This window comes from Anopheles darlingi, chromosome X (genome assembly GCF_943734745.1).
Source record: "Anopheles darlingi chromosome X, idAnoDarlMG_H_01, whole genome shotgun sequence".
NCBI lineage: Eukaryota > Metazoa > Arthropoda > Insecta > Diptera > Culicidae > Anopheles > Anopheles darlingi.
Window position 1 is genome coordinate 10090362 of NC_064873.1, and position 23657 is coordinate 10114018.

Here is a 23657-nt window from a genome sequence, read left to right on the forward strand (position 1 = left end):
GCGGTGACGCTCTCATCTCGAGGGTATCCAAACGAAACCGACCGATACTGAGCCCCGTGATGGTGGTGGTGGTGGTGGTGTTGGTGGTGACGAGATGGCTTAAAATGTCCCAATAATAGTAAGGGTGGCCCGTATATCTGTCCAATCGCTGCTGCTGCTGCTGCTGCTAACCAAGACTTTCCTTCGGAAAGAGGCGCGAGAGAGAGAGGAAGAGAGAGAAACAAGCTCGTTAAAAGCGTTTGCCCACCGTTCCAGGCTGATGCGCCGGCTAAAGATCAGGCATTAGTTGGCGGGGGCGGTGAGAGTGACGACGCCGATGCCCCCGAAATAGTTTCAAATCTTCGAAAATAATGTTTATAGCAACTCGCTCTCCCCACACCCAGGTTGCCCCGGTCCGCGGTGTGCGGGGATTCCGTGAAAGGAAAAGCGGAGCTCTGACAATGAAAGGGAAATCGCGGGCTGGTTCGCGGCGAAAGCGGAAGAGAGAGAGAAAGAGAGAGAGAGAGACAGAGAGAAAGATAGCGGAGGAGGAGGAGAAGAGAGAGAAAGAGAGAGAAAGAGAGAGAGAGAGAGAGAGAGAGAGAGAGAGAGAGAGAGAGAGAGAAAGAGAGAGAGAGAGCGCATACCAATCTATCAAGATCCTGTCGCCTGCACTAACGGCAAAATTTGGGGAGAACGCATCTCTTCTAGTGGCTGTTGTTTTAAAATCAAGTCTGACCATTTAACTACTAACAGTTTAACCGTTAGTATCTGTACTAACAGTGGTAAAAACTCGCTCTTCGCATCGCGAGCAGAATAACAAAAACCTCTCCAATAAAAAACAAAAAAAACCCAACCCGATCGGTTGATGCGGCGTGTGAATGGCCGGATTCCGGTCCCGGACCCGGATCGATCGATCTATGCGGCGATCGTTTTCGCATCCGATTTGACCGCTGATTGGGCTTGATTAATCGAGCGATTCTATCGAACCACCGCTCCGAAAATCACCGCTCACCGCCGCACGCACACACAACCACAACCACAACAAAGTGGCGAGTTTGGCTGAGCTTGACATCTGCAGCTCCGGGCGCGAGGCGCCCTGGGCGAGTACCGTGCGAGGTCGGTGGAGGAGGAGGAGGAGGTGAAGGAGGAGGAGGAAGAAGGAAATCGACCGGCCGGCTGGCCGATATCCCCAAAAAAAGAGGCTCGTAACGTAATTAAATGGTAACCCCCCCCCCCCCCCCCCCCATTGCTACCATCCCTCTCACTTCCTTCTGCCGATTTGCCGATGGTGCCATCAAACAGGTAGAGGAAGAGAAGGAGGAGGAAGAGGAGTAGAAGGAACGGGCGATCAGCAGCCGAGACAGACTCGGACAGCTTGACCTTGACTGCTAACCCGCGGGTGGGGTGGGGGGTGGGCGAATGCTAGATTGTTCCAACTGTTCCAACTGCTGCTGCTGCTGCTGCTGCTCTTTTGTTTTTCAAAAAAAAAAAAACAGTCCAACTAACTAACATCACCGCCGCGGACCACGTCGCTCGGATGTTAGGCTTTTTATTTATTTATGCCTCCCCCCGCTCCCCCTCCCCCTCCCCCTCCCTCGGTTCAGCACAAAACCGGCAGCAGCTCATCAGCTCTGCGAATCTGCGTCCCATCGTAACATACAATCTTGTTCTTCTCTCTCTCTCTCTCTCTCTCTCTCTCTCTCTCTCTCTTTCGCTCTCTCGCTCTCTCTCTCTATCTTCACAAGGTGGAGAAGGAGGTAGCAACACCGGAAAGTCGGGAGCCTACAGGCACTGTTACGGCACCGTCACGTCATTAGGCAGAGGATCCGTGCCGGCTTCGTTCGTTCAACAGCCCAATTCTTAATTCGCAGCTCTGTCGTCGGATGTGTGGCTCGCTGGCAGGCTGGCGTGTGGTCCCGGATGGTCCGGGATGGATGGTTACTGGCTTTTGGCTTTGGCTTTGGGCCCCCCGGGGGGGGGGGGGGGGGTCAAAGATTGTCCGAATGCTGAAAATAGATACTACTGTGTCCAAAAAGTAAGGTGACACGGTGTCCAAATTGCCTGCGTAAATTGATATCTTTAATTTTGAATTTTTTATAGGTTGTCAGCACTGTTATTGATAACCATGGCAAGTTTCACGTCAAAATTTTCACTAGTGTTTGAGATACGTATTTTTTTGTGAACTGCGAAAAGTGCATTCTTCGTTTTTCTCCATATCGCAAATTTTTAAGCAAAGAATTTGCAATTAAACATATTTTTTCAGCGTCAGATACACCAATGCCTTTGGTACAGAAAGTCTTTGGTGACAATACTATGTCAAAAAAAAATATTTACAGTTGGTTGGTTGGTCAGAAAGACTTCCAGGAGGGTCGGAAACGTTTTGAAGAGGAAGAACGCTCTAGACGACCACCAGCGTCAATCGATGCAGCGATCACGTCCAAAAAATCAAAGATTTGGTGTTGGAAAACCGTCGATTAACAACAAGAGACTTTGCTGATGATATTGGCATATCAAACATATGCGCTAATTACATTTGGAAGGTTTTTTTTTCATCTCAAGTGCGTCAGCGCTCGATCACGATAATGCACCATCTCACAATTCGTTGGTTTTCTGTGACTTTTTTGCTAAAACTTTCACTAACATCGTTCCAATAAAACCGTATACGCCTGATTTGGTTACATTTGGCTTCTGGCTATTAGACAAGCCCAACATTTCGTTCCGGGGACACTGTTTTGACACGGTAGAGCAGATTCAAGCCGCTGCGAAAAAGGTGCTGAAGGCCATTCCTAAAGTCGACATTTTCGCGTGTTTGAAAAACTGAACTTATTCGTCGGCATAAGTGCAAGTGTGTCTGGGAGGGATTACTTTGATGGCAAAAAAATGATTTGGAAGAAAAATTAAGGAATTTTCAAAACAAATCTAATGTCACCTTATTTTTCGGACACAGTAGTATATGCAGCAAAGAGCTACTGACGATTAGCAAAAAACAAAAAAACAAAACAAGAAACAAAAATGCCGCCAATTAAACGCCAGCATCTGCATCAAAAATATTGATGGATAGTATTGCGCGCGCGCGCGCGTGTGTGTGTGGGCCGCTTTATTGATTATGTGGGGCGTGGGTGTTTTGCCGGCAGACAACGCAGTCAGGCCAGGCCAGGGCAGGGCAGGCCGCGTATGTCACCCGCTGTCTAACCGCAGAAAGCAACCGCGATAGCCGCCGCGATGTTGATGGCCTCTTGATGTCTCTTGTCCTTTGGCGTTCGCCACTGCTTGGTGATCGTTTTCCGTTTCTCCGTTTTTGCTTCTTTCCGTTTCGCTTACCCTTTCTCTCTCTCTCTCTCTCTCTCTCTCTCACTCACACACACACACGCGCACCCAGTCCTCTCTTCCCTGTTTGTCTATCGTCTGTGGTGATTAGCGGGCGATCCGAGCGGGTATCCGTAGCAGCAGCAGCAGCAGCAGCAGCGTCCGTCACCCGAACGCCGAACGTTATGGAGGTGCGCCTTTGACGCTTTCGCTCTACAACTAACCCTCCCTTCCCTCCCTCCCTTCCTCCATCCTCGTTAACCCCCCTCCCCCTTGTGGGCCCTCCCCGTCCTCTTTCTCGCTCGCCGGGCACAGCTGAAACCCCCTTCTCCGGTCCGGTGCCGTGCTCAGCTTACCGATCGGTGCTGGTGGGGTGGAAGGGTTGGTTGGTTGGATGGATGGATGGATGGGAGGTGGTGGGATCGCCCATCAGCGAGCAGAGCAGTGGGGTCGGTCGGTCGGTCGGTCGGTTGGTCGGTTGGTCGCTCGGGAATGTTATAAAACACAGTGCAGATCGTCGCAAGCGATACATTTTGCAAAGAACCGTTCCCCAGTGCACAGCCGCAACCGCAGCAGGTCCGGAAAGTCCAGGCCACTAAGACAGTACTCGGTGGGTCTGCTATCCTACGGCAATTACAATACACCTTCATCCCGCACTCCCACGCAACCAAGGGAGCGCACCCCCCCCCCCCCCCCCCCCCGGACCGTGTTTTCGTCTTTCGAACCCCGTCTTTTTCGAACCACCATTCCCGGTACCTCGTGTGTGTGTGTAGGTGTGTAGGTGTGTAGGTGTTGTCAGGGGTGAACCAGTGGTAGTGTGTGTGTGTGTGTGTGTGTGTGTGTGTGTCTGTGAGTTTAGTCACCATGGACCATCGATAAATGGCGGGCGGGCGGGCGGGATTGGAGACCATTGGAGCAGGGAAAGTGAGAGATCCCCGCGCGCTTCTCCCTCTCCTTCCCTCCCCTCCCCCTCCGCGTATCCCCTGCCCGGTCAATTGGCGGTGAAGCTCCACCAACCAACCAACGGGAACGCCAACGCCAACCGCTGCCATAAACATCCGCATATCAAACTCGCTGAACTGGATAGGAAGGGGAGGGGGAGGGGGTTGAGGGTGGCCAAAGCGACAGCGAAAGTAAAAGTCGTCCACGGCTGGCGCACGAACTACAGGCGCACATGCCATGCCATGCCAGCCACCGCCATCCTAGAGCTGCTCGCGTGTCTTAATGGATGGATCTGGTCGTTCTAGAAGGGGTTCGTCGTCCTCGGGGTGTTGCGACAGTTGCGATCGCCACACACAAACACACACACACACACGGTCACCTCCTCCTCAGCTGACTAACTAACAAACTCTCTCTCTCTATTTCTCTGTTTCTTTCTCTCTCTCTTTCTCTGTTTCTCTTCCCCAAAGCGACCTGTACCTCGGTTGGTGACTTGAGCGACTCTTCGGCGACGAACCAGGACGAACCGTGGGTGTCGTGGGTGTTTCGAGTGAAACGAGTAAAAAAAAAAAACAAAACAAAACAAAAACAAAAAACAAAAACCCCGAAAAAAAAACACTCCCAACAACGGACACTCCTACGCGGTGCGGTGCATCCGAAGCCAGGAGGACGGAAGCAGGCAGGCTTCGAATTCCGGGCCCCCGAGATTCGATCAAACACGAACACGAGCGTTGTGTGGTGGTGGTGGAATAGTGGTGGAAGTGGTGGTGTGTGGTGTGTGCTGCGTCGCGACGACGTGTGTATAGTGTCCGTGCGTCCGTACGTCCGTGTTCCGGGTTGGTGTGCCAAAGACACACACACACGCGCGCGCGTTACACCTTCACCTTGGGGCCCTCGATCAATCCGCCCGGCTGAAACCAGGGTGTGTTTGTGTGTGTGTGTGAGTGTGTGAGTGTGTGTGTGATCAGGGTGCTAGCCAACCGATCAATCAACCAATCCACCGCATCAGAGGATCGCCGCAGATCATCGCGCTCGCTTTCGCGCATTCCACACGGAGACCCGCCCCTCGCCCCACCCCTCCCAAACGCAGGTTGCGCGAAGATGCGTTTGCAACGAACGGTAAGTTGCAGTTCTTGGCATGAACAGCCAGCCCCTGTCTCCTGTCCTGTCCTGTCCTGTTCCTTTTGCTTAAGGCTCACGGGCGTTACGCGTTACGAAATGCAAGGGCCTGGGCATGTCGGCACATGTGCCACAATTCGGGGTATCATAACACCACCAGCAACCCCTCCCGGTATAGTGTCCCCCCCCCCCGTATGTGTCAGAATGTGTTGACGAAGGGGCGGGATCCGGTGGTCCCCTGGAGCGGATCTTTATTTGGATTCCGTTCGTCCATCCGTCCGTCCATCCGTCCGTCCGAGTGTCGACGTAATCGTCACACGCCTGCGGGGGGGGGCTGGGTTAGGCGAGGTGGTGAAGTAGTGGTTCAGCAGTGGGCTGCCTGGCTGCCTGGCTGGCCCTCCCAATCCGATCCCCATCTCGTCCACTAGATCGAGTTTGTTTCTTTTCTTCTTCTTCTTCTTCTTCTTCTTCTTCTTCTTCTTCTTCGATGTTTTGTTGTTTCGTTGTCCAAGGCGTTGTGTTGTTTCTGTGCCAGTGCCACAAACAACACTTCAACCCTGGGCAGGATTGTGGTCCCCCCCCGGCATGACGTTTTGTTTTGGGGCAAACGATCCCGGAGGCAAACCGGAGTTTCTCTGCGGGCGGGGCTGGGGGTGGGGGGGGACTGGAACCTGGTGCAGCTTATGGGAGGAAAAAGCGAAAGTGTTGCAAGCGGATACCCGTTACCCCTACTGGCCACTGGCTGGCTGGCTGGCTGGCTGGCAGGGTGCCGAACCTGCTCGCCATGTTACGCTTCCACTCTCCACTCTCCACCACCACCACCCCCTCCCCTCCCGGCCCGGACTGTAGAATGTGGAAGCAATTAACGCAACATTAATCGAACATCGAGCAGCGCGTGTGTGTGTGTGTGTGTGTGTGTGTCACCCGAAAAAGGCCCAAACGCTCCCACGTCGTCATGGTCGTCCTCTCACGGTCTGCAACTGCCTGGCTGGCTCGCTGGGTCGTTGTCGAGCTCCCCTTCACCTCGCGATCGCTCGCGATGGATCGCGCGACGCACAACGCGGGCGCGCGCATCGTCATATACCCGATACAAATCTCCGCGAAGCGTCTTGCGGCGGCGGTGGAAGCCGAGAGCCTTCCCCGCGGGACGGGGGGTGCCGCCTCGTCGTTCCAGCGGCCAATAATGTACAATTTATGCTGGCAACTCAACCCAACCAGCAGCCATTGTATTGCGCGAACACGGGTGTGCATGCATAAAGCCTGTACCAGTTAGAATCTGGCCACACACACACATACACACTAAGAAGCATAACGTGGAAAAAAATATGAATCGAAAAATGGGTGCCATTTTGAAGGGTTTTTGTTTTCCCGGTGCCTTGGAGGAGAAATATTGATACAAATCATTCGCTAGTGCTGTAGTGTAAGGATAAAGCCACCCCTAAGATCAGCTCAAACTGGCGCACCTAGGGTGTGCGCCAAGCGCAAAGCATGCAATCCTATTCCTGTGGACACGCGCTTCTTCTGCGAACAGATCTGTGCGAATGGACGTTGCCCCCTAATCGTGCCTAATAGCCAATAGGATTTGTCGCCACAATTGATATACGTCCCGTGCTGACGTGCATAGCTTTCGCCACGATTGTGAAGAGAACTGTTGCTCGACTAAACTGTTGTCATTTGAGTCTTGAGGCTATATAGGTTTTACTCTTTTGCGCCTGGTTTTATTTACGACCAACAAAGCAACGTAAATGTCGCCGCCCCGTATCGTGGTAGTAGTAGTATGTCCTTTTTTGTGTTGTAAGTTTGCGAAATTGTACGAATTTTCCCCGGTTTGTGTGCATGTGATTTTTCGCGCGACAAATGTTTGAAGCTGAAGGCTGAAGTTCCATTTTGGACGAAGCATGCATCACAATACATAAGCAAGCTACTATAGTGGCGAAAAACAAACAAAAACACTCTGTCAAAACAGAACCATAACCGCGGTAGTAGCAGGTAGCAGGATTGGAAAAAAGGAATGGCCAGATTCTAACCGGTACAGGCTGGTCTTCTTCTGTAACCTGTATTCTCGTCTCCGTTGTGTGGTGTCTGCTGCGCTGCTTGTGTGCTGCTCTTATTGTGAGGCTCATCTTCTTCGTCGATCAGCGACTTCGTACCACCTATACCATTCAGGCGGCTGGCAAACCAACGTCACCAAATGGTCCCCCGCACACACACACACGCGCGCGCATACACACGCGAGTTGCATGCTGCTGCTGCTGTAGTTGGCTTGTGGGAAGTCGGTTGTTTACATTCCGGTGTTTTCCACGGTTAATACTTCGTGGTTCGCGCTCTTCTTGACCCTACCTCCTTCTGGGGTCTGAGACATGCAGCACGGATGGCTGGCATCGCGCCCTTTATGTCGTCGTCGTCGTCGTCGTCGTCACCGTCGAAGCGCATCGGGGGAGCGGTGAACGGGCGCGATGAGCGGCATCTTCGTAATCATCTTTCGTGTTTCAGCAACTCGTCGTCGTTGCCGTCGTCGTCGTCGTTGTTGTCGGCCCAACTCCCACTCCTTTCATACACACACACACATACACACACTGCCGCAGCCGCCGCACAACACGTTCGTTTACTTATCCGCTTTCAACGCGATTGCTCCGAAAATGTTGTCCCAGCGTTGTTGTTGTTGATACACGCGGGATACAACGGAACACGCGGTTCACATGCCATGATGCGTCTGTTCGCTCACGGGAAGGTGGGAATGGGACAATGGCGGGTTGCGGGAGGTTGCTTGATTGGAACTGGGTCAAGGTTCTGGGAGTTTTGCGTACCGTATGGCGACCGTTTGCGTTCTTCTCGCCCCCAGTTGTTCGGGGATCCCGGCGATCGGATACCGGAAGTTGCCAAGTGGCCACTATTCGATCGATCGCTCAGCAGCGATTCGATCGGACTTGGGAACTTGGGTTTAATTCCGTCGATCGATCGATCGAATCGCTCGGTTGACGCCACCGTTGACCTCAACATTGGTTCCCACGCAATGATGGCCAGGCAGGAGGATGGCCAGCGGGGATTGCGTGCACGGTTGCGGTGATGCCGCACCTGCGCCATCTTGGGAAAATGGCCGGTCGCATCGCATCGTAGCTGCTGTGTAGCTGCTGCTGCTGCTGCTGCTGCTACTGAATCGAATCTTCCCCGAAAGAGAAAAATTATTATGTAACTCTCTCTTTCTTTGTTTCTTTCTCTTTCTCTCTCTCTCTCTCTCTTTCTCTCTCTCTCGCTCTCTCACACACACACACACACACACACACATACACACACGTGTATGGTGACCGGGAGTCGGACCGTTCGAGGTCCAAATCCAAAAGATTCAGATAAATGGAGGAAACCCCTCCCCCGCTCCGCTCTTCCCTGTCCCTCCGTCCCACTCTTTGCTGCCTCCTTAAACACTGCACACACTGTCTGTCTCCAAGAGCGATCCAGAGCCGGAGCGATCGATCGTGACGTGCCAAGAGAGAGAGAGAGAGAGCACTCCGAAGGCGAAGTGCCGTAGGCACTGGCACACTCAGTCTCGCTATGCGGAGGTGGAAGGAAGAGGGACTTCGGCACGGTTACCGCATTGGATTGACCGCGGCCGCCCACAACCCCCGCGATCGCCGCGCAATTCTTTCCCTCGTCTGGCATCGCTTCGTCTTCGTCATCCTTTTTCTTGCCCTCTTTCGGTTTTCATTTTTTCCCCGTGTTTTTTTTCTTCTCACTACACGCCAATTTCTTACCAACCCTTCCTCGCGCCGGGCCCTCCACCCCTTCTCGCTGCCAGCTGTTCTCACGCCAAGTGCACCCGCACCGAAAATGTCAAATAATGACAGCCCGCTCCCGCCAGCTCTTCCAGCTGGCGGGCGCGAGCGTTTCGCACGCATTATCACACACACACACACACGCACATGCTGCTGCGGTTCCGATGAGGTTTGGCCTTGCACGGTCCTACATGGTGTGTGTGTGTGTGTGCGTGCGATGCGAAGGGGATGCAATTTTGTGGCCACTTTTGGCTTTGGCGCACGCGCACCAAAGCCAAAGGTGGGTGAGATTTTTCGCGCTCACCATCTCCACCTTCACCCTTCCCCCCTTAAAACCAAGCGCTTTGAATAATCCGTTTCGCGCCAGCCAGCAGCAGCAGCAGCAGCAACAACGGTCCAAAATTGTCGCCGTCGCCTTCGTCGTCGTTGGCTAATGCAATGCCATATGCTCCGGGCCATTCCGAGGTGGTCCCTCGCCATTATGCACATATAGTGCGCGCGCGCGTGCGACTGTCTGTGTGTGTGTGTGTGTGTGTGTGTGTTGGTGCGAAATGTGTGTTCGCGCGGTGCGCAATTTGGGGCGGCTCACAACAACTCCACTCCATTGTCGTCGGCCATTGCCTAATCGTCCCGAACCGACGATTGACAAACACTTCCACACGAGGCGAGGTGGTGGAAAAAGGGACGGACCGGTGGTGCTGGTGGGGGACCGTGACCGTGAAGGGGGGACGCGAGGAAAAGGAACAATGCAGCCACTCGGACTTGCCACTCACGAGTTCTCACGCCACGTGGTGAAAGAGGTAGAATGGGGGTTGCATCCCCCTTGCAACCTGCAGACGCAGTGCGGACTCTCCGGGAAGGGTGGGGGTGTTGGTTGCCTACGTCTACGGTCCACTACCCAAGCCACTAAAGTAGCTGGAGGTAAAGTAGCTGCGTTTTCACTCCGTCCGCGTTCGCCTCGGACTCGAGCAGAGCGCGACGAGAGAGAGAGAGAGAGAGAGAGAGAGAGAAAGAGAGAGAGAGAGAAAGAGAAGGTGCTGATGCTGCTGCTGCTGCTGCTGTGGGAAAGGCAGGAGGTCAACTCAATGGTTGGATCCACCAGCAGCAGCAGCAGCAGCATCATCGAAACGAAATCAGATGAAATGTCAAGGTCCAACACGCGGCCAGCGGCGCCTTCTCTTCGGCGTTCTGCTGCGTGACAATGTGGGAAACTGAGGAATGGCACTTCGAGAGGGGAGAGGGGACTCAGTCCCAGACTTCGTAGTGACCCCCACCCCTCCCCGCGGGGTCACCTCCGGGCGAACCTTCGATCAGCCTTGCCTTGCCTTGCCTTGGGCAATGTGGCCAATTAATTGATTCAGGCGCAGACGTCACTTCCGTTTGGTGTTGCAGCGTCACCGCCCGAAATGCCCTCCCTCTCCGCTCGGTGCCTGCTGTACCTGCGGTGCTCCACAGCCAAAAGCCAATCCAATACACTACCTGACTGGTGACTGACCACAGTTCAGTGCTGTGCGCCTGTGCATTTGTGTGCACCTGGTGCGTGTGCACGAGTATGTGTTTGTGGCTAAGGAGCAGGGGAAAGGGAAAAGTTTGGGGACTGAATGGTGTAATGATTCGGTTGTCTCATAAGTAATTGCGGGTTTTTTCCTCCTAAAGACGAGAAAAATAATTTCTTCGTTCATTTTACCGTTTTCTTCTAAAAACAAAATCCAAATTCATCCTTTTTGGCATTTATTAGCTGTCACTTACAGCTTGCCGTAGGATAAATGCGTGTCATTTCATTCGTTTATAATGTTGTCTGTATGTGTGTATCGGCACTTTCAATGTGGTGTCTAAAATGATGACCAATGTTCAAAACCGTCCGAATGCATTTGATCTCGACGAATTAATCATGGAATTAATCGAGGCACATCATTATATAGTAGTGCATTAGGTTGAACAAGGGTTAAACATACATTATTAAACAAACATACATTATACATAGTATTAGTAATACTAGGCAGAGCTCATATAATATGGGGTTTGCTAATAGAAACCGCTTGATACACGGATGCCTTATGGGTTGAGTGCTATTCATTTAACTTTAAATCACTTTATCCTTTCGATTTGCCTTTTACCCTACGAATTTGAACGTTGATTTTTTTTAGCAAATCGTCATAGCTTTTAAAAGTTACTTTATTTACAATATTCACGAAAAAGAATCCACGGTCCAAACGACCTCAAACATGATATTCACCAAAAGAAGATTATACCTCCATGGAACCAATCGATTGATTTGAATGTCTTTTGCCGATAACTGGTCAAATTGAATGCAACCATCCACGACAGGAACGAGCAGAATTTCAATTTCATCGCAAAAGATTTCACCATTCCACTAGCACTTCGCTAGACCGCATGGACATCTTTGTGCCAAAAAAAAAAAAAAGAAAAAACTGGCTAGAGCCTTTTGAGGCGCTCATTATAAAGCCACTGCCCACTACTGGCACTGCCATTCGTTTTGCATTTTTGCCGAACTCTTAGTATGGTAAAATTGTTTGACTTTGTGCAGTTTTTTTTCAAGATCCTGACGGAGCCAGAAAAAAAATTGAGATTTAGATTTTTTAAAAGAGAGACGATTAACCTTCTCTCGAAGTAGTTGAAAAAATGGTACTTACTTTCAATTCGCAAAGAGTGCAATTACTTATGGAACAACCCAATAGTAGTGTAATAATGGTGGCAGGCATTTGGCTAGCCTAGCCACAGCTGCGCCATTATAGTACGCCCGGCCACATAAGCTAGCTTACCGCGTTCCAGATGTGTTCCAGCAGAACAGCGCGCGCGCGCGCGCGTGTGTGTGTTTTTGGGGATGTGTATGTATATGTGTAGCAGCACACTGTTGTTAAATTGATTCCACTAATGGTTAATGCCATCAGGTTCAGCAGCAATGGTGGTCCCCTTTTGGCTGATGCACTAGCACTAGTTAGTGCTATGTGGTAGTGACGTTGCCCATGCATTTTCTTCGGCTCGCCGCTTCTCCTTTCCCCACCGCATTTCGCTTCCGCGACATTATGGAGCCTTGCGACACACACAACACACACACACACACACACACAAAACGCGCCACACCATCAAGCTAGATGGGAAATGATTGTCTTGTGGGACACTTACTGCTGGTGGTGGTGGTGGTGGTGCTGCTGCTGCTGGTGTCGTGATGTTGTTTGAGTTATTAATGAAAACCAATTACCGGATTGCACACCATAGGTGCAGAAGCTCGCTGTCGCCGGCAAAGGTTGCGTATTAATCGCTGTTCGGAAGGGAGAAAGTCATCAGCAGGCAGCTAGGCCCCGGTCCTCCCGGGGATCTAGGAACTCGCCTGGGGTGGCCGCTTGGGGCCTTGGCGTTTCACACGTTTCTTTCACACACAAACGCTCTGGACCACGACGATGCGGGGTGAGGTGAGGGCAGGGGTGGGTGGGTGGGTTGGTGATAAATTTCCATTTCACCGCAGAGGTGTAACCGCTGCACGGCTGTAATTATGTGGGTTTCATGACCTGCTGCTAGCCAGGTGCCGGGACAGGTACCAGGGGGTTAGCTGTCACCTAGGGGGACAACCGGCTCAGCGCAGAGCACGGTGCTCGGAATGAAGATTTATCGCATCCGGCCCTTCGCATGACGCACGACCGGAAAAGGATTTAGCTGGATCATTTATCATTATGACACTGTGTGACGTCACCGGGTTAGCTGGTGGGCTCTCCGTTGGTACGCTAGTAGTGAATCTCGAAATTAATCCTCTTTTTCTTCTTCTTCTTCTTCTTCTCGATCTAGTGGTTGACGGTGGCTGCCGTGGCTTGTGCGGTGCTGCTGACAGGATACGGTGCCAACGCTCAGACGCGACGCCTCCGTGTACGGCCGCGTGTCCTGGCCGCTCCATCGAGCGCCGAATACAGTGACAGCGCGGAGGAAGCAGCAGCAGCAGCAGCAGCAGATGATAGCCGGCCCCAGGCGCAGGGTGCCATCCCGCAGTACTACGCAAGGGCTCAAGAGCGCATCGGCGAGAGCAACGGTGGTGGTGGCGGCCAACGGCTAGTGCTGGTCGCAGCCGGTGACGACGATGAGTACAACCAGTACGGTGCATCGGTTCGGGCGCGCGCCGATCGGGAGCAGTACCAGCGGCCGGCGGCCAAGAGTACATCTGCGCCGGCAACGGTGACGGTGGCCGCCCGCTCGAAGGCGGCCCAGAGCAACGAGGCGCGCGCACCACCGGTCCAGACGATCCGCAACTACAGCAAGGTGAACGATGATGGTTCGTTCACGTTCGGTTACGAGGCGGCCGATGGTTCGTTCAAGGAGGAGACGCGCGGTACCGACTGTGTCGTGCGCGGCAAGTACGGTTACATCGATCCGGACGGCAACAAGCGAGAGTTCACGTACGTTTCGGGCAATCCGTGCGATCCGAACAATCCGGACGGCAGCGAAGAGGAAGAGGAACGCCCGGAACGGGACGGCGACGGTGAGTCGGGTGAGAACGTACCGCAGAACTATCCGCAGCGTCGGCCACAGCCACAGGCCGCAGGCCGCCCCGCTACCATCCGACCGACCGCACCGACCCCGGTCCGACCGACGACCACCGTCTTCCAGAACGATTACTCCGATCGGAACCGTGGTCCGGCCGCCGGCTCGGACGAGGAACCGCAGGAGGTGCAGATTGGACAGCGACAGGGAGGAGGCGGCCTTGGTCGGCCAGCCGCCCGGCCCTTCGGTGGTGTCCAGTCGCAGCCTACCCTGGCGACGGTGACGCAGCGTCCGCGCGTGCAGCTGGTCGCGACCACACCGAGCAGCGTCGCGCCCGCCTATCACAGTCCGTCCCCGCCGCCACCATCGCAAACCGTGGTGCCGGTCAACATTACGCCCAAACCGGTCTACCGGGTGTCACCGCAGCCGACGCAACCGACGCTCGCACCCACCACCTACCGGCCGGTCGCACCGGTCGAGTTCGGATCGACCGCCAGTACGCGCGGTCCCTCGAACATCGATTTCGAGGCCGAGTTCAAGCGCTTCCAGCAGGACAATAAGCTACCGTCGCCGCCGCCGTCGTCGTCGTCGTCGTCGTTCCCCTCGACCACCAGTAAGCCGGCGTCGCCGTCACCGTCACCGTTCGGCAAGGGACCGTCGTCGACGGTCGGCGTGGCCAACGGTAACCCGATCTACCAGTCGCAGCTCATCTTCGATCCGGCATCCGGTCAGTACGATACCGCACTGTACCAGCAGCTGCCCCAGAGCGATGGTGACTTCCAGCTGAACCACCGCATCCAACCGTACGTTGCCGGACCGCCCCAGCACCAGCACCCGTCCGCCGGTCAGCTCGTGTCGCTCGAGCAGCTGCAACAGCAGTCGCCACTGTACCGTACGGCCGGTCCGGCTCAGCAGCACATCGTTTCGCGACCCCAGCAGCCGCAGCAGGTCCAGATCCCTCAGCAGCTCTACCAGAAGCAACAGAACGAGCTGCAGTTCATCAATAGCCAGCAGCTGTTTGCCCAGCAGCTCGAGCTACAGCAGAGCCAGCTACGCGCGGACCGGCTAGAGGCGGCCAAGAAGGTCACCGGACCGTCGCCGGCACCGCTGCACCGCTTCCAGCCGCAGCCACAACAGCAGTACTACTTCATCCAGCCGCAGGGACCTCCGCAGAGTGGCGGTCAGATCGATGCCTTCCTCCGGGGACACAACATCGAGTACTAGAGGGGGTGCAACGACCACTTGTGTACACCATTTGTGTACTGTCTCCCTCTCTTTATTCTTTTATCTATCTATTTCTCTCTTTCTCTTTCTCTCTATCTCTCTCTCTCTACCTCTTTGTCTCTATTTAGAACCTTACATTAGGCTTCTCTCATGTCCTTTCATTCTTTTCTTGTTACATCATCTTTCTTTTCAACTTTGCTTGTTTCGTTGCTACTTTTCGAAAAGCTTCCCTTTAGCTTTTTACTCCCATTTTTCCTCTTTCTTCTTCTTCTTCTGTGACTGACTTTTCTTGATCTTGTTTCCTAAATTCTCCTTTTTCTTTGCTGCTCTACTCCGCTCTCTACCGCTATTGGGCACTGTTTCCCGTTTCTGTTCAAAGCATGTCTTCATACATTTTTTTGTTTCATATTTAAGACTTATGACTAATTTAATATTTGTACAACGAACTCGTACACTACTCCTCCCACATTCGCACGGGGTTTTCCTCCACCGCCGAAAGAATGCATCAAAATAAAAGGCATTCGCGGTAACATGCAAAGAAAAGCATACCTCCCTTCCCTCCCTCCCTCCCTCCCCCTTCCACAGTTTCAGTCTGTCGGTTATCCCCGGGGTTCATTTGCAGCGGATTGTATTCGTTTGATTGTTTTTTTTTGTTGTTGTTGTTGTTGGGGTTTTTCAACTGTTGCATAAAACGCAATACAGGACGCGGACAAAACGATTACTACTCAAAGAATACGAAATACGGGAGCTCATAGTGCCTAGTATGGTGTAGCTTTCGATCAGGATCAGGTCAAGTTGGAAGTACTGTTAACGTTTTCCTACGCATGTTCTTTTTCCTTTTCGAAAATTATATAATAAAAGCAACAATACGACAAGAGCATGGAGACATAGAAAAGAGAGAGAGAAAAAGAGAGAAAGAGAGAGAGAGAGAGAGAGAGAGAAAGAGAGAGAGTAGAAACATTGTTAGAATACCCAGTTGGATTGGCTGCTGTACTGAGCCCGACTACTCACTACCACTTGTACATAACGTTAAGCCGCAGCTCAGGCGCAGCTTTCGATACTCGATACCATAACGATTCGCGTTACCCTTCCATCCAATTCTCTGTACCCTTTGCTCTACATACTCGACTCGATTCATTCCGGTTCTCCTTCTTCGCCATCCTTTGCTTGATGAAATTAAACTTGCAACGAACTTGCAAATGAAATGAATTATATAGCGAACACCACGAACGAGGAGCACGGGAAACATGATGTTGCATGATGTGGACACAGGACAAACAAAGAGACAAGCCTACGATACAACACGATGTGTATTAAGCAATCAAGCCTTAAACCTAACAGACATAATGAAAGTATAGCGTGTAATAAAGAAAATCGTTCGAAACAAAGCGTCCTCGTGGTGGAGCAGTATGCGTAATGAGTGCCTTTGATGACATTGAACTGCTGTCGATGGGGACACCACCCTCCCCCCCATCCCCCTTCTTCCACCCATCATCTTATCGTATTCGTTTTGTGTGAAGTTTGCGTTCTTGTGTGAGATGTTGCGATGATGTTGCGAGGCTTTTTGTAGTTCCGTTCTTCCATTATCGCGCCGCGATTGGCGGATCGGATCTGTAGTGTTCCGTGTTCCGTGGGGAATCGTTTTGCAACAAAGTACCTTGTAGTGTTTGCGTTTAACGACAAGCGAGCACAAAACGGGACGAGCCAATTGCTGGTAGTGGTTCAAAAAAGGGGGCAAAAAATCGATCCCAATTTTCCAACTTCGCAACTTGAAGCGCGGAAAATTAATCAAAAACCGGTCACCAGATGGGTGGCTGAGCCGAGGGGTTAGGCCGAGGGCAAATAATAAACCAGGCAACCAGGGAAACCAACACCACAAACTGCGCCTGCGGCACGGGAGATTAAGCTCCGGCGGGCCGGTTACCGTGATCGAGGGTCACCGTACAGGGTTGTTTGGGCGTTGGTCGGTGGATTGGAACATTTGTAATACCATGCCATGGGGGAGGGAGAGGGGGTTGAAAGGGGGGGGCTGTCGAGCGACAGGCCTGCCCGCCCGCCCGACCGTGGTTAGTGAATCTGATCCGGAGCAATTCAACGACCTTTCCACCCCCTCCCCTTCTACCCCCCCCCTACCTCCCCTTCCCTTTGCAGTCTGCTGTCGTGTTCAGCGACAGCGACAGCGGGGGTTGAATAAATGCCACAAAATCACGCCATGCCAAGCACCCAGCACCCCCCACCCCATGGTCACCCCCTTTTTGAGAGACCCGCAACGCCCCTCCCTAGCGCGCGCGCGCATGTGTGTGTGTGTATGAGTCATACCATTCCAGTCGCGCTCGCTGGTGGTGCGTTTACCGGAGATAACGGTGTCGGCTCCGGCGGTCTCCAGCTACGGAATCCATTTACGTTACTTCCCCTGGATACTCTACCCACGGCAACCTTCCCACCCACCCCCCGGGGGGGGTATGGAGGCTTTCTTTGCTGTCCACGTGCTGTCCCTTTACGTGGGGTGCCTGGTATTTAGAAAGGGCAGCGCGAGTGCGAGCGCGAGCGTTGACGATGACTCAGCTGGCCAAGAATGCGATCCATTTGCTCTCTGCGCCACCAACCGCCAAGGTCGGCTTAGTGGCGCAGTGATCACAACCCCGCCCTGCCTCGCCCCGGATCCGCTACGTAGCGTGGCCGGCCGCTGGCGCCTGCAAGGCCGTCCGTTTCCCGTTGTACCACAGCGTTGTGCACATGTAGAGTGGAACCGGATCTGGGCCGCAGGTCCGCGAGATTACGATCGCGTACGTACCGCGTTGCGTTCCTTGTGTGTACGGTCGCGGCGAAATGAATTTCAGCTTCTCGGCGGATCGAGCAACCGAAACCGAAAACCGTATGCCTTTGGGGCAGTTTATCACACCGGAGTAGAGGGGGGAGGGGGAGGGGGTGGGGGGTGTGGTGCTGGTGATGGTCAACAATAAATGATCAAACCCCTTACACATGAGCGAACGTGCCTGAGGCGACGCGCCCCGGGGGGGTTGGTTGTCCAAGGTCCGACCGCCCCTACTCACTCTCCACCCTGTGTTCCCGTGGAGCACCCCCCCTCCCGAAAAAGGAGCCCCGGAGGGCGAATTGACCCCTACATTTGGAATGGATGGAAGCATCGACAACAACAACGACAGCAAGTAACACAAAAAAAAAGAAAACGGTTGCAGAAGCGAAATGAAACAAGTTTACGACCTCAAAATGACGACTGACACACGCACGCACGCACGCACGCCGGGGTGCGCATTGGCCTTAAACTAATTTCGTAGCCCCCGGCGGCGTCTCGCGTCTTCGCGTCTCCTTCTTTCGCTGGGCATCATCATCATCATCATCATCATTCCAGTACCGCTATTTATCACGCAAGCCCAAGGTCACCGATCCAGTGCCATTATACATGCTTACAGTGCGTGCGTGCGAGCGGCCATGTACATCGTTGACAATCGAACACAGGAAGAGCAATATAGCGATCGCTGAGCGAGAGATGAGCGGCCGAAGCTTTTTTCTTTTTCGGCGCACAAGAAAAAGTTCCCAATTCTCACTTGTTATTAACTGTGTTATTAACAAAAAACCGGAAGTGGTGGATTTGCGTTTAGACGAAGCGGTGGTGGTGGAAATCTTAAAGTGGGTGAGGTCCTGCAGGTGCTCTTTTGCTTCAATTTCAATTTGATGGTTTTGTTTTGCTTCTTTAAATTTCAATATCAACAAGCTTGAGCGAGCGAAGGTGCTGTGATCGTCGAACCATCGGTGGAAGGGGGTGGTAGAGTAAGCAGGAAGGAAGAAAGGAAGAGGGAAGACGCGATGCGATCGATGGAAGTGCCCGCGATGCACGAATTGCGCAATTCAGTTATAGCCGATTAGCTTCATAATCATCATTCAGCGCGTAGTGCTTATGTCCTTTCAGGCTCAGGCTGGGTTGGTTACGGGTAATTGGGGCTAACACCGCGAGTGTGTGCGTGTGTCCGTGTACCGGTGCGGGGCTTATCTTCCTAGTCCTACCGGGCCCCTAACCAGCGGCACTTTCACTTTCCAACCAGCCGGCTACATGCATGCTCTTTCTCTCTCTCTCTCTCTCTCTCTCTCTGTGCTGTTGTTGTTTGCGTTTGCGGTTAGACTAGACAGATCCCTCCCACCCCCACCTCCTGGGGGGTGGAAATGGCCTAGCTTCTGCCGCCCCTCTAGTCCCCTGTAGTCTCCCACCCTGGGGTACAGCATTCGATGCGATGCGATCACTTTCCGGCTTCATGGCTACTGGCTGGTGGTCTTTTGTGCAGACGCGTGTGTCTAGTCACTGCGTCTTACATACATGTTGCGAATACAAGGCGGAAGGCGATTCACACACACACACACACACACACACACACACACACACACACACACACACACAGCGAAGTGCCCGTTGCATACCGGGAACGTGTTTCGCCACTTTCGCCCCAGCAGCTTGTTCCGGTTATAGCTTGTATCTCAAGCCTCGGTTCTCAAGAGGTGGTGGGAGGGGGGAGGGGTCATCAGGGGAAATAGCATCAGGGAAACGGTGTGTGTGTGTGTGTGTGTGTGTGTGGCGCAGCTAAAACACGATCGCTGCATGGCCTATGGCCTCGCTGCAGCGCGCTATGCATATCCGGATTTACAGCACAGGAGACGCACGTAAAGACACGCATGTAAAGAGGGCGAGGACGAGGGCAAAATGGCGGCCGGGTTTTGGGCGGGTTGGTTGGATTTCACTGCGGTAAATCGTCCGAGCCGAGCGTATCGTGCGCTGAGCGCCAGGAGCTCAACATCAACGCCCAGTTAGAACGGTGGCCAGTCATTTCCTGCCTCTAGAGTGTGCTAACCACTGAAGGTGAATGTGTAATTGTCCCCCCTGAAGGGGCGTGTTGGCATTCCACTAACCTTCCTGCTGGCATTCCGCCGTATCATCCAATCTAAGGCGGCTCCCGGCGTCACTCAAATCGATACACTTTGCCTTTTGGTTTCTATTCCAGTGTCTGCAAGTCTTGTTTGTTACGTTCCACGTACTCAATTTTAGTGAAAGGGGAAATCCAAAAACCGTAACGTACACCGTGTGTAGTCGAGCGTCTGTGTGTGTGTGTGTCTCGAAATCGATCAATCGAGGGTAGAGATCTGTTGGCCAAAGCAGATGTGGCACAGCAATAAGGAAAATAACACGATTACACGATCCAGCGGCGGATGGTGTGCGTTATGCAACTGGACGGGGGGCAAGAAAAGAACAAGCGGAACTCCTGTTGACTCTACTGCTGGCTTGCTGCCGATCCTGACACCAGGAAGGGAAGGGGGAATTGGGTTTTTCTTATTGCTGGCCGTCGAAAACAAGGGGCACCACCGCCAGGAAGCTTGGATTGGCGCTGTGATGGTTTTATGGAAGCGCCTTTCAGCCTTTCCAGCAGCAGCCGGAGCAGCAGCAGCAGCTAGCGTTCCGGAAGCCCAGAAGCAACATCCTTGTTCCGACTGCTGGTGGATTACGGGGCCCCGGGGGGGCGTATGAAGCAGCGAGCAGGCGCAGGAGACAGAGAGGGAGCCTGCGGTAGGAGCGTAGCAATCTGGTTTCTCATCCGTGTGCTCCGCTCGCCACCACAGTTCTCACTCGCCCAAACCAGAGTCGCCAGAGTCGGCATGAGAGTCGTCAAGGGGCGAGAAGAAGAAAAACAAAAACCGGAAGCGTGCTGGAAGCGGTTTAGCTAGCTCTCTTCTTACGTAAACGCCATACGCAAACGATTTCCGTTTGTCGAAGTCCAGCTGTTTGTCTCAGTAGCTCGGTTGTACCAAGTACCGCGGTACCATCCGGAATTGGAATTATGAAAGTCTAATCGCTTGATCCAGGAGAGAGAGAGAGAGACCGAAGACGATACGATAGACGATTGCGTGAATATCGATCTATCGGCACACTAATCGGGCCACCGAAGGCCAATCGAAAGCTGCAGAGTGCTAATGTCCTTTGGGCTGAAACAAAATTGCCACGAAAAGCCATGAACTGATTGCTAGAGCGTTGCTGAAGTAGTGTTGTAGGAGTCGTAGTGCGTGTAAAACGTAGGACATTACGGCGCAGCCAGGGTACGGCGCCCACCGCTATCATATATTCATCCCCTATCGTAAAGAGAAAGGCACCCACCCTCGAGTGGGTCTCTCACAAAGAAACGACGGCACGGTCGACGCCCATTAGCCAACGCCCTCTCATTTAATAATCGAACACCGAAAACCGATGCGAGAGCAAGAGAGTTACGAGGTGCTGGCTGGCTGGCGATGGCCAAGACCCGTGGATGCAAGCCGCAATGTGATTTCGAATGTGCCTTTTTTTTCGGTTCAGTTAACGCTACAGCAAGGGTTGACATATCACCAAGATCGCGTAACAGGTAGACTGGTTGGAGAGGGAGGACAGTGAGGAAGGGGAAAGTTTTTTGTCGATCGATCTATTGGTCCACCCCAGCCCGATAAGGCCCGAGGGGAGGGCGATCGATGGCCGTACCAGAGTACCGTGATAGGAATGCCGGATTTGGTCCGGCCGGGCGGTCCTCCGGCGGTGGTGTAATGTTTTCGCGCGCGCGAATTATTCAGACCACCATCGCCTACGGTATATGGTGCGGTGGTGGTGCAACCGGCCAGCTTATGCCGGTAATACGGACAAGCCTTTGGAGTAGGAGTGAGGGTGCAGGGTCCGCCCGGGTCCGACCGGGTGCAAGTGCGTCACGCCATTTGCAATAGGATGTCGCAATCGCGTCGCCCCGTCCATGTGTTTTATCAATCTTTTGCTCATGGAATATTGTTCCTAGCTTTGGTTAGAGATATCAACACGGAATGGGCAGCTGAAGCCTTCCGTTTATAGAGCTCGTATCAGTTTAACGGCTTCACTCCATTAACTGGAAAACCATGATTACGATTACGATTGTTCGGTTAGAAAATTTGATGGTTACGTATTGTCGACATATTTCGAATGACAGGGCATAACGTCAATCGACCTATGACGAGCCCGTCGAAGCGTTTGCATCTAACATGTAATTTCGCAAAATATGCATCTAACATGTAATTTCGGTTAAAAAAATTTAAAAATAAAAGCAATCCTCTCGTTTTTTGCCAACACTTTGTCTATCGCTCAAAGCGCCTAACAGACGAAGTTAGCATACATTTAGGCGATGCGCGCGAATGCTGCATACCTTTCTGCGGTAAAAACAGCGTGTGGAAAAATCAGGTGGGGGGTGTACGGGAGCTATAATTTCCCCCCTTCTTTCACTAGATTTAGAATCTTTCCTGCATTTCCTGGATTTTCTCAATCATTTTCTGTATTCTGTATTTGAAGGCAAACTGACAACACTGTATACAGTGCACGAAATCAAAATAGCACCACTATGGTTTTTTACATTGTTTCTCTGATAACCTTGTTTGCAATGCCGATCTCTACAGTACTTTTATCTGTAGGCTCTTTATCAATAATTTAAAGTGTTATGGAGCATCGGTTTTGGAGTATAGACATTTTTGCCCATTTTTTCGAAAAAATGGTGCGAAATAAAAATAGCACCACCTTATGTTAATTTCAATTTTGAGCTCATTACAAAAAAGCTTTACTTCGGTTTTCACAACGATAGAAGTGTAGCCTAAGTGCGTTCATTTAATGGCGAAATCACTTTTGTCCCTTTTGATTTAGCCTCTATGGGTCGAACAGAGTATCTAAAGTTCGAGAAAAAGGTAATAATCAAAACCTACCATGACGCAGGCCTCTTTAAAAGAAAAAAAGGTCATACATTTTATCGGACACTCACAACTGTTGAAAATTGATTGAAAAAGGGCGATAAACTTGTTCCCATCGAGAAAAATGGGAAGAAAAGTAAGCTTTCCCCAAGGGATAGACGGGGAATTCGTGGAATTGCAGTGAATCAGAGATGAAAAGCATCACAAATCCGCGCGGAATTGGTGCATATGGTTACTACACGTCTCGTACAACAACTTTTGGCAAGTTGTTGGTACTCAGAGTGGCGCAAAAGCCGTGGGAAACCCAAACTAACGGAACTACATATGGTGCATCATTGCATCTTCGCGGAAAATGACATTTCCAGATAGAAGAATGGAAGAAGGCGATCGTTTCGAGTTAAAAAAAAAAGTTAAACTTGATGGTCCAGACGATTATCAGTACTACTGGCACGATATGCACGATAAACCAGTTGGAAAGATGACCAAGAACATTGGTAGTAGTACATTGGTTATAGGGGAAGGTTTTCCTGTTTGACGTATGCTTCCGTTGGTGATAATTACAACAAAAATGCATTCGAAACATTACGTAGAAATGTTGGAGATAAGTTAAGTTGATCATTACGAGGCATTTAAGGTGCCGGACTGTGTTTTCGAACAAGATAACGCTATCACCTCACACCCACCGCACCCCACAACTCACTAAATAGTATTTTCGCACCCTTTTTTTTAGTTTTCCTGGAGTTACTAAAAAACGGATCCACAGATCAAAACTTTTCAAAGCTGGTTTAGTCCGGAACACAATTTAGAACATATAACAGAAAGCATTGAGTTCGAGCTCAATTATTCGTCTGTTACAGAGAAAAAAGCCGTCTTACCGGTGTGCGCGATTTATGAGTGGAGTTTAGGATTCACACTAGCTTTAGTTGGTACAAAAACTAAAATAGCGTCTGAACCGTAATAATTCGGCGGAGGTAGGAGTAGCAAAGTAGCGCTCAGTAAGTAAGTAAGTAGCGCAGCTGGTTCTGGAAGCGGCTTTGCCGAGAACATGAACATGTTGAGCTGGTGCAGATGCGGCACAAATGACGGAAGATTGTGCGCACA

At 52.0% G+C, this 23657-nt stretch overlaps 1 protein-coding gene across 2 annotated transcripts; it reads left to right on the top strand.

Annotated features, from left to right (window-relative positions):
• Window positions 1-3825: 3825 nt before the first annotated feature.
• LOC125949813 (zyxin-like) lies at window positions 3826-16209 on the top strand. Of its 2 annotated transcripts, none has more exons than XM_049678495.1 (3): window positions 3826-3898; window positions 4698-5346; window positions 12921-16209. In XM_049678495.1, exons 2-3 carry the CDS (start codon window positions 5329-5331, stop codon window positions 14829-14831), a joined length of 1929 nt encoding a protein of 642 aa, XP_049534452.1. In that variant the 5' UTR covers window positions 3826-3898; window positions 4698-5328; the 3' UTR covers window positions 14832-16209. The 2 variants fall into 2 exon arrangements, with proteins under 2 accessions (XP_049534452.1, XP_049533584.1); XM_049677627.1 differs by having other exon boundaries at window positions 3830-3902.
• The last annotated feature ends 7448 nt before the right edge of the window (window positions 16210-23657 follow it).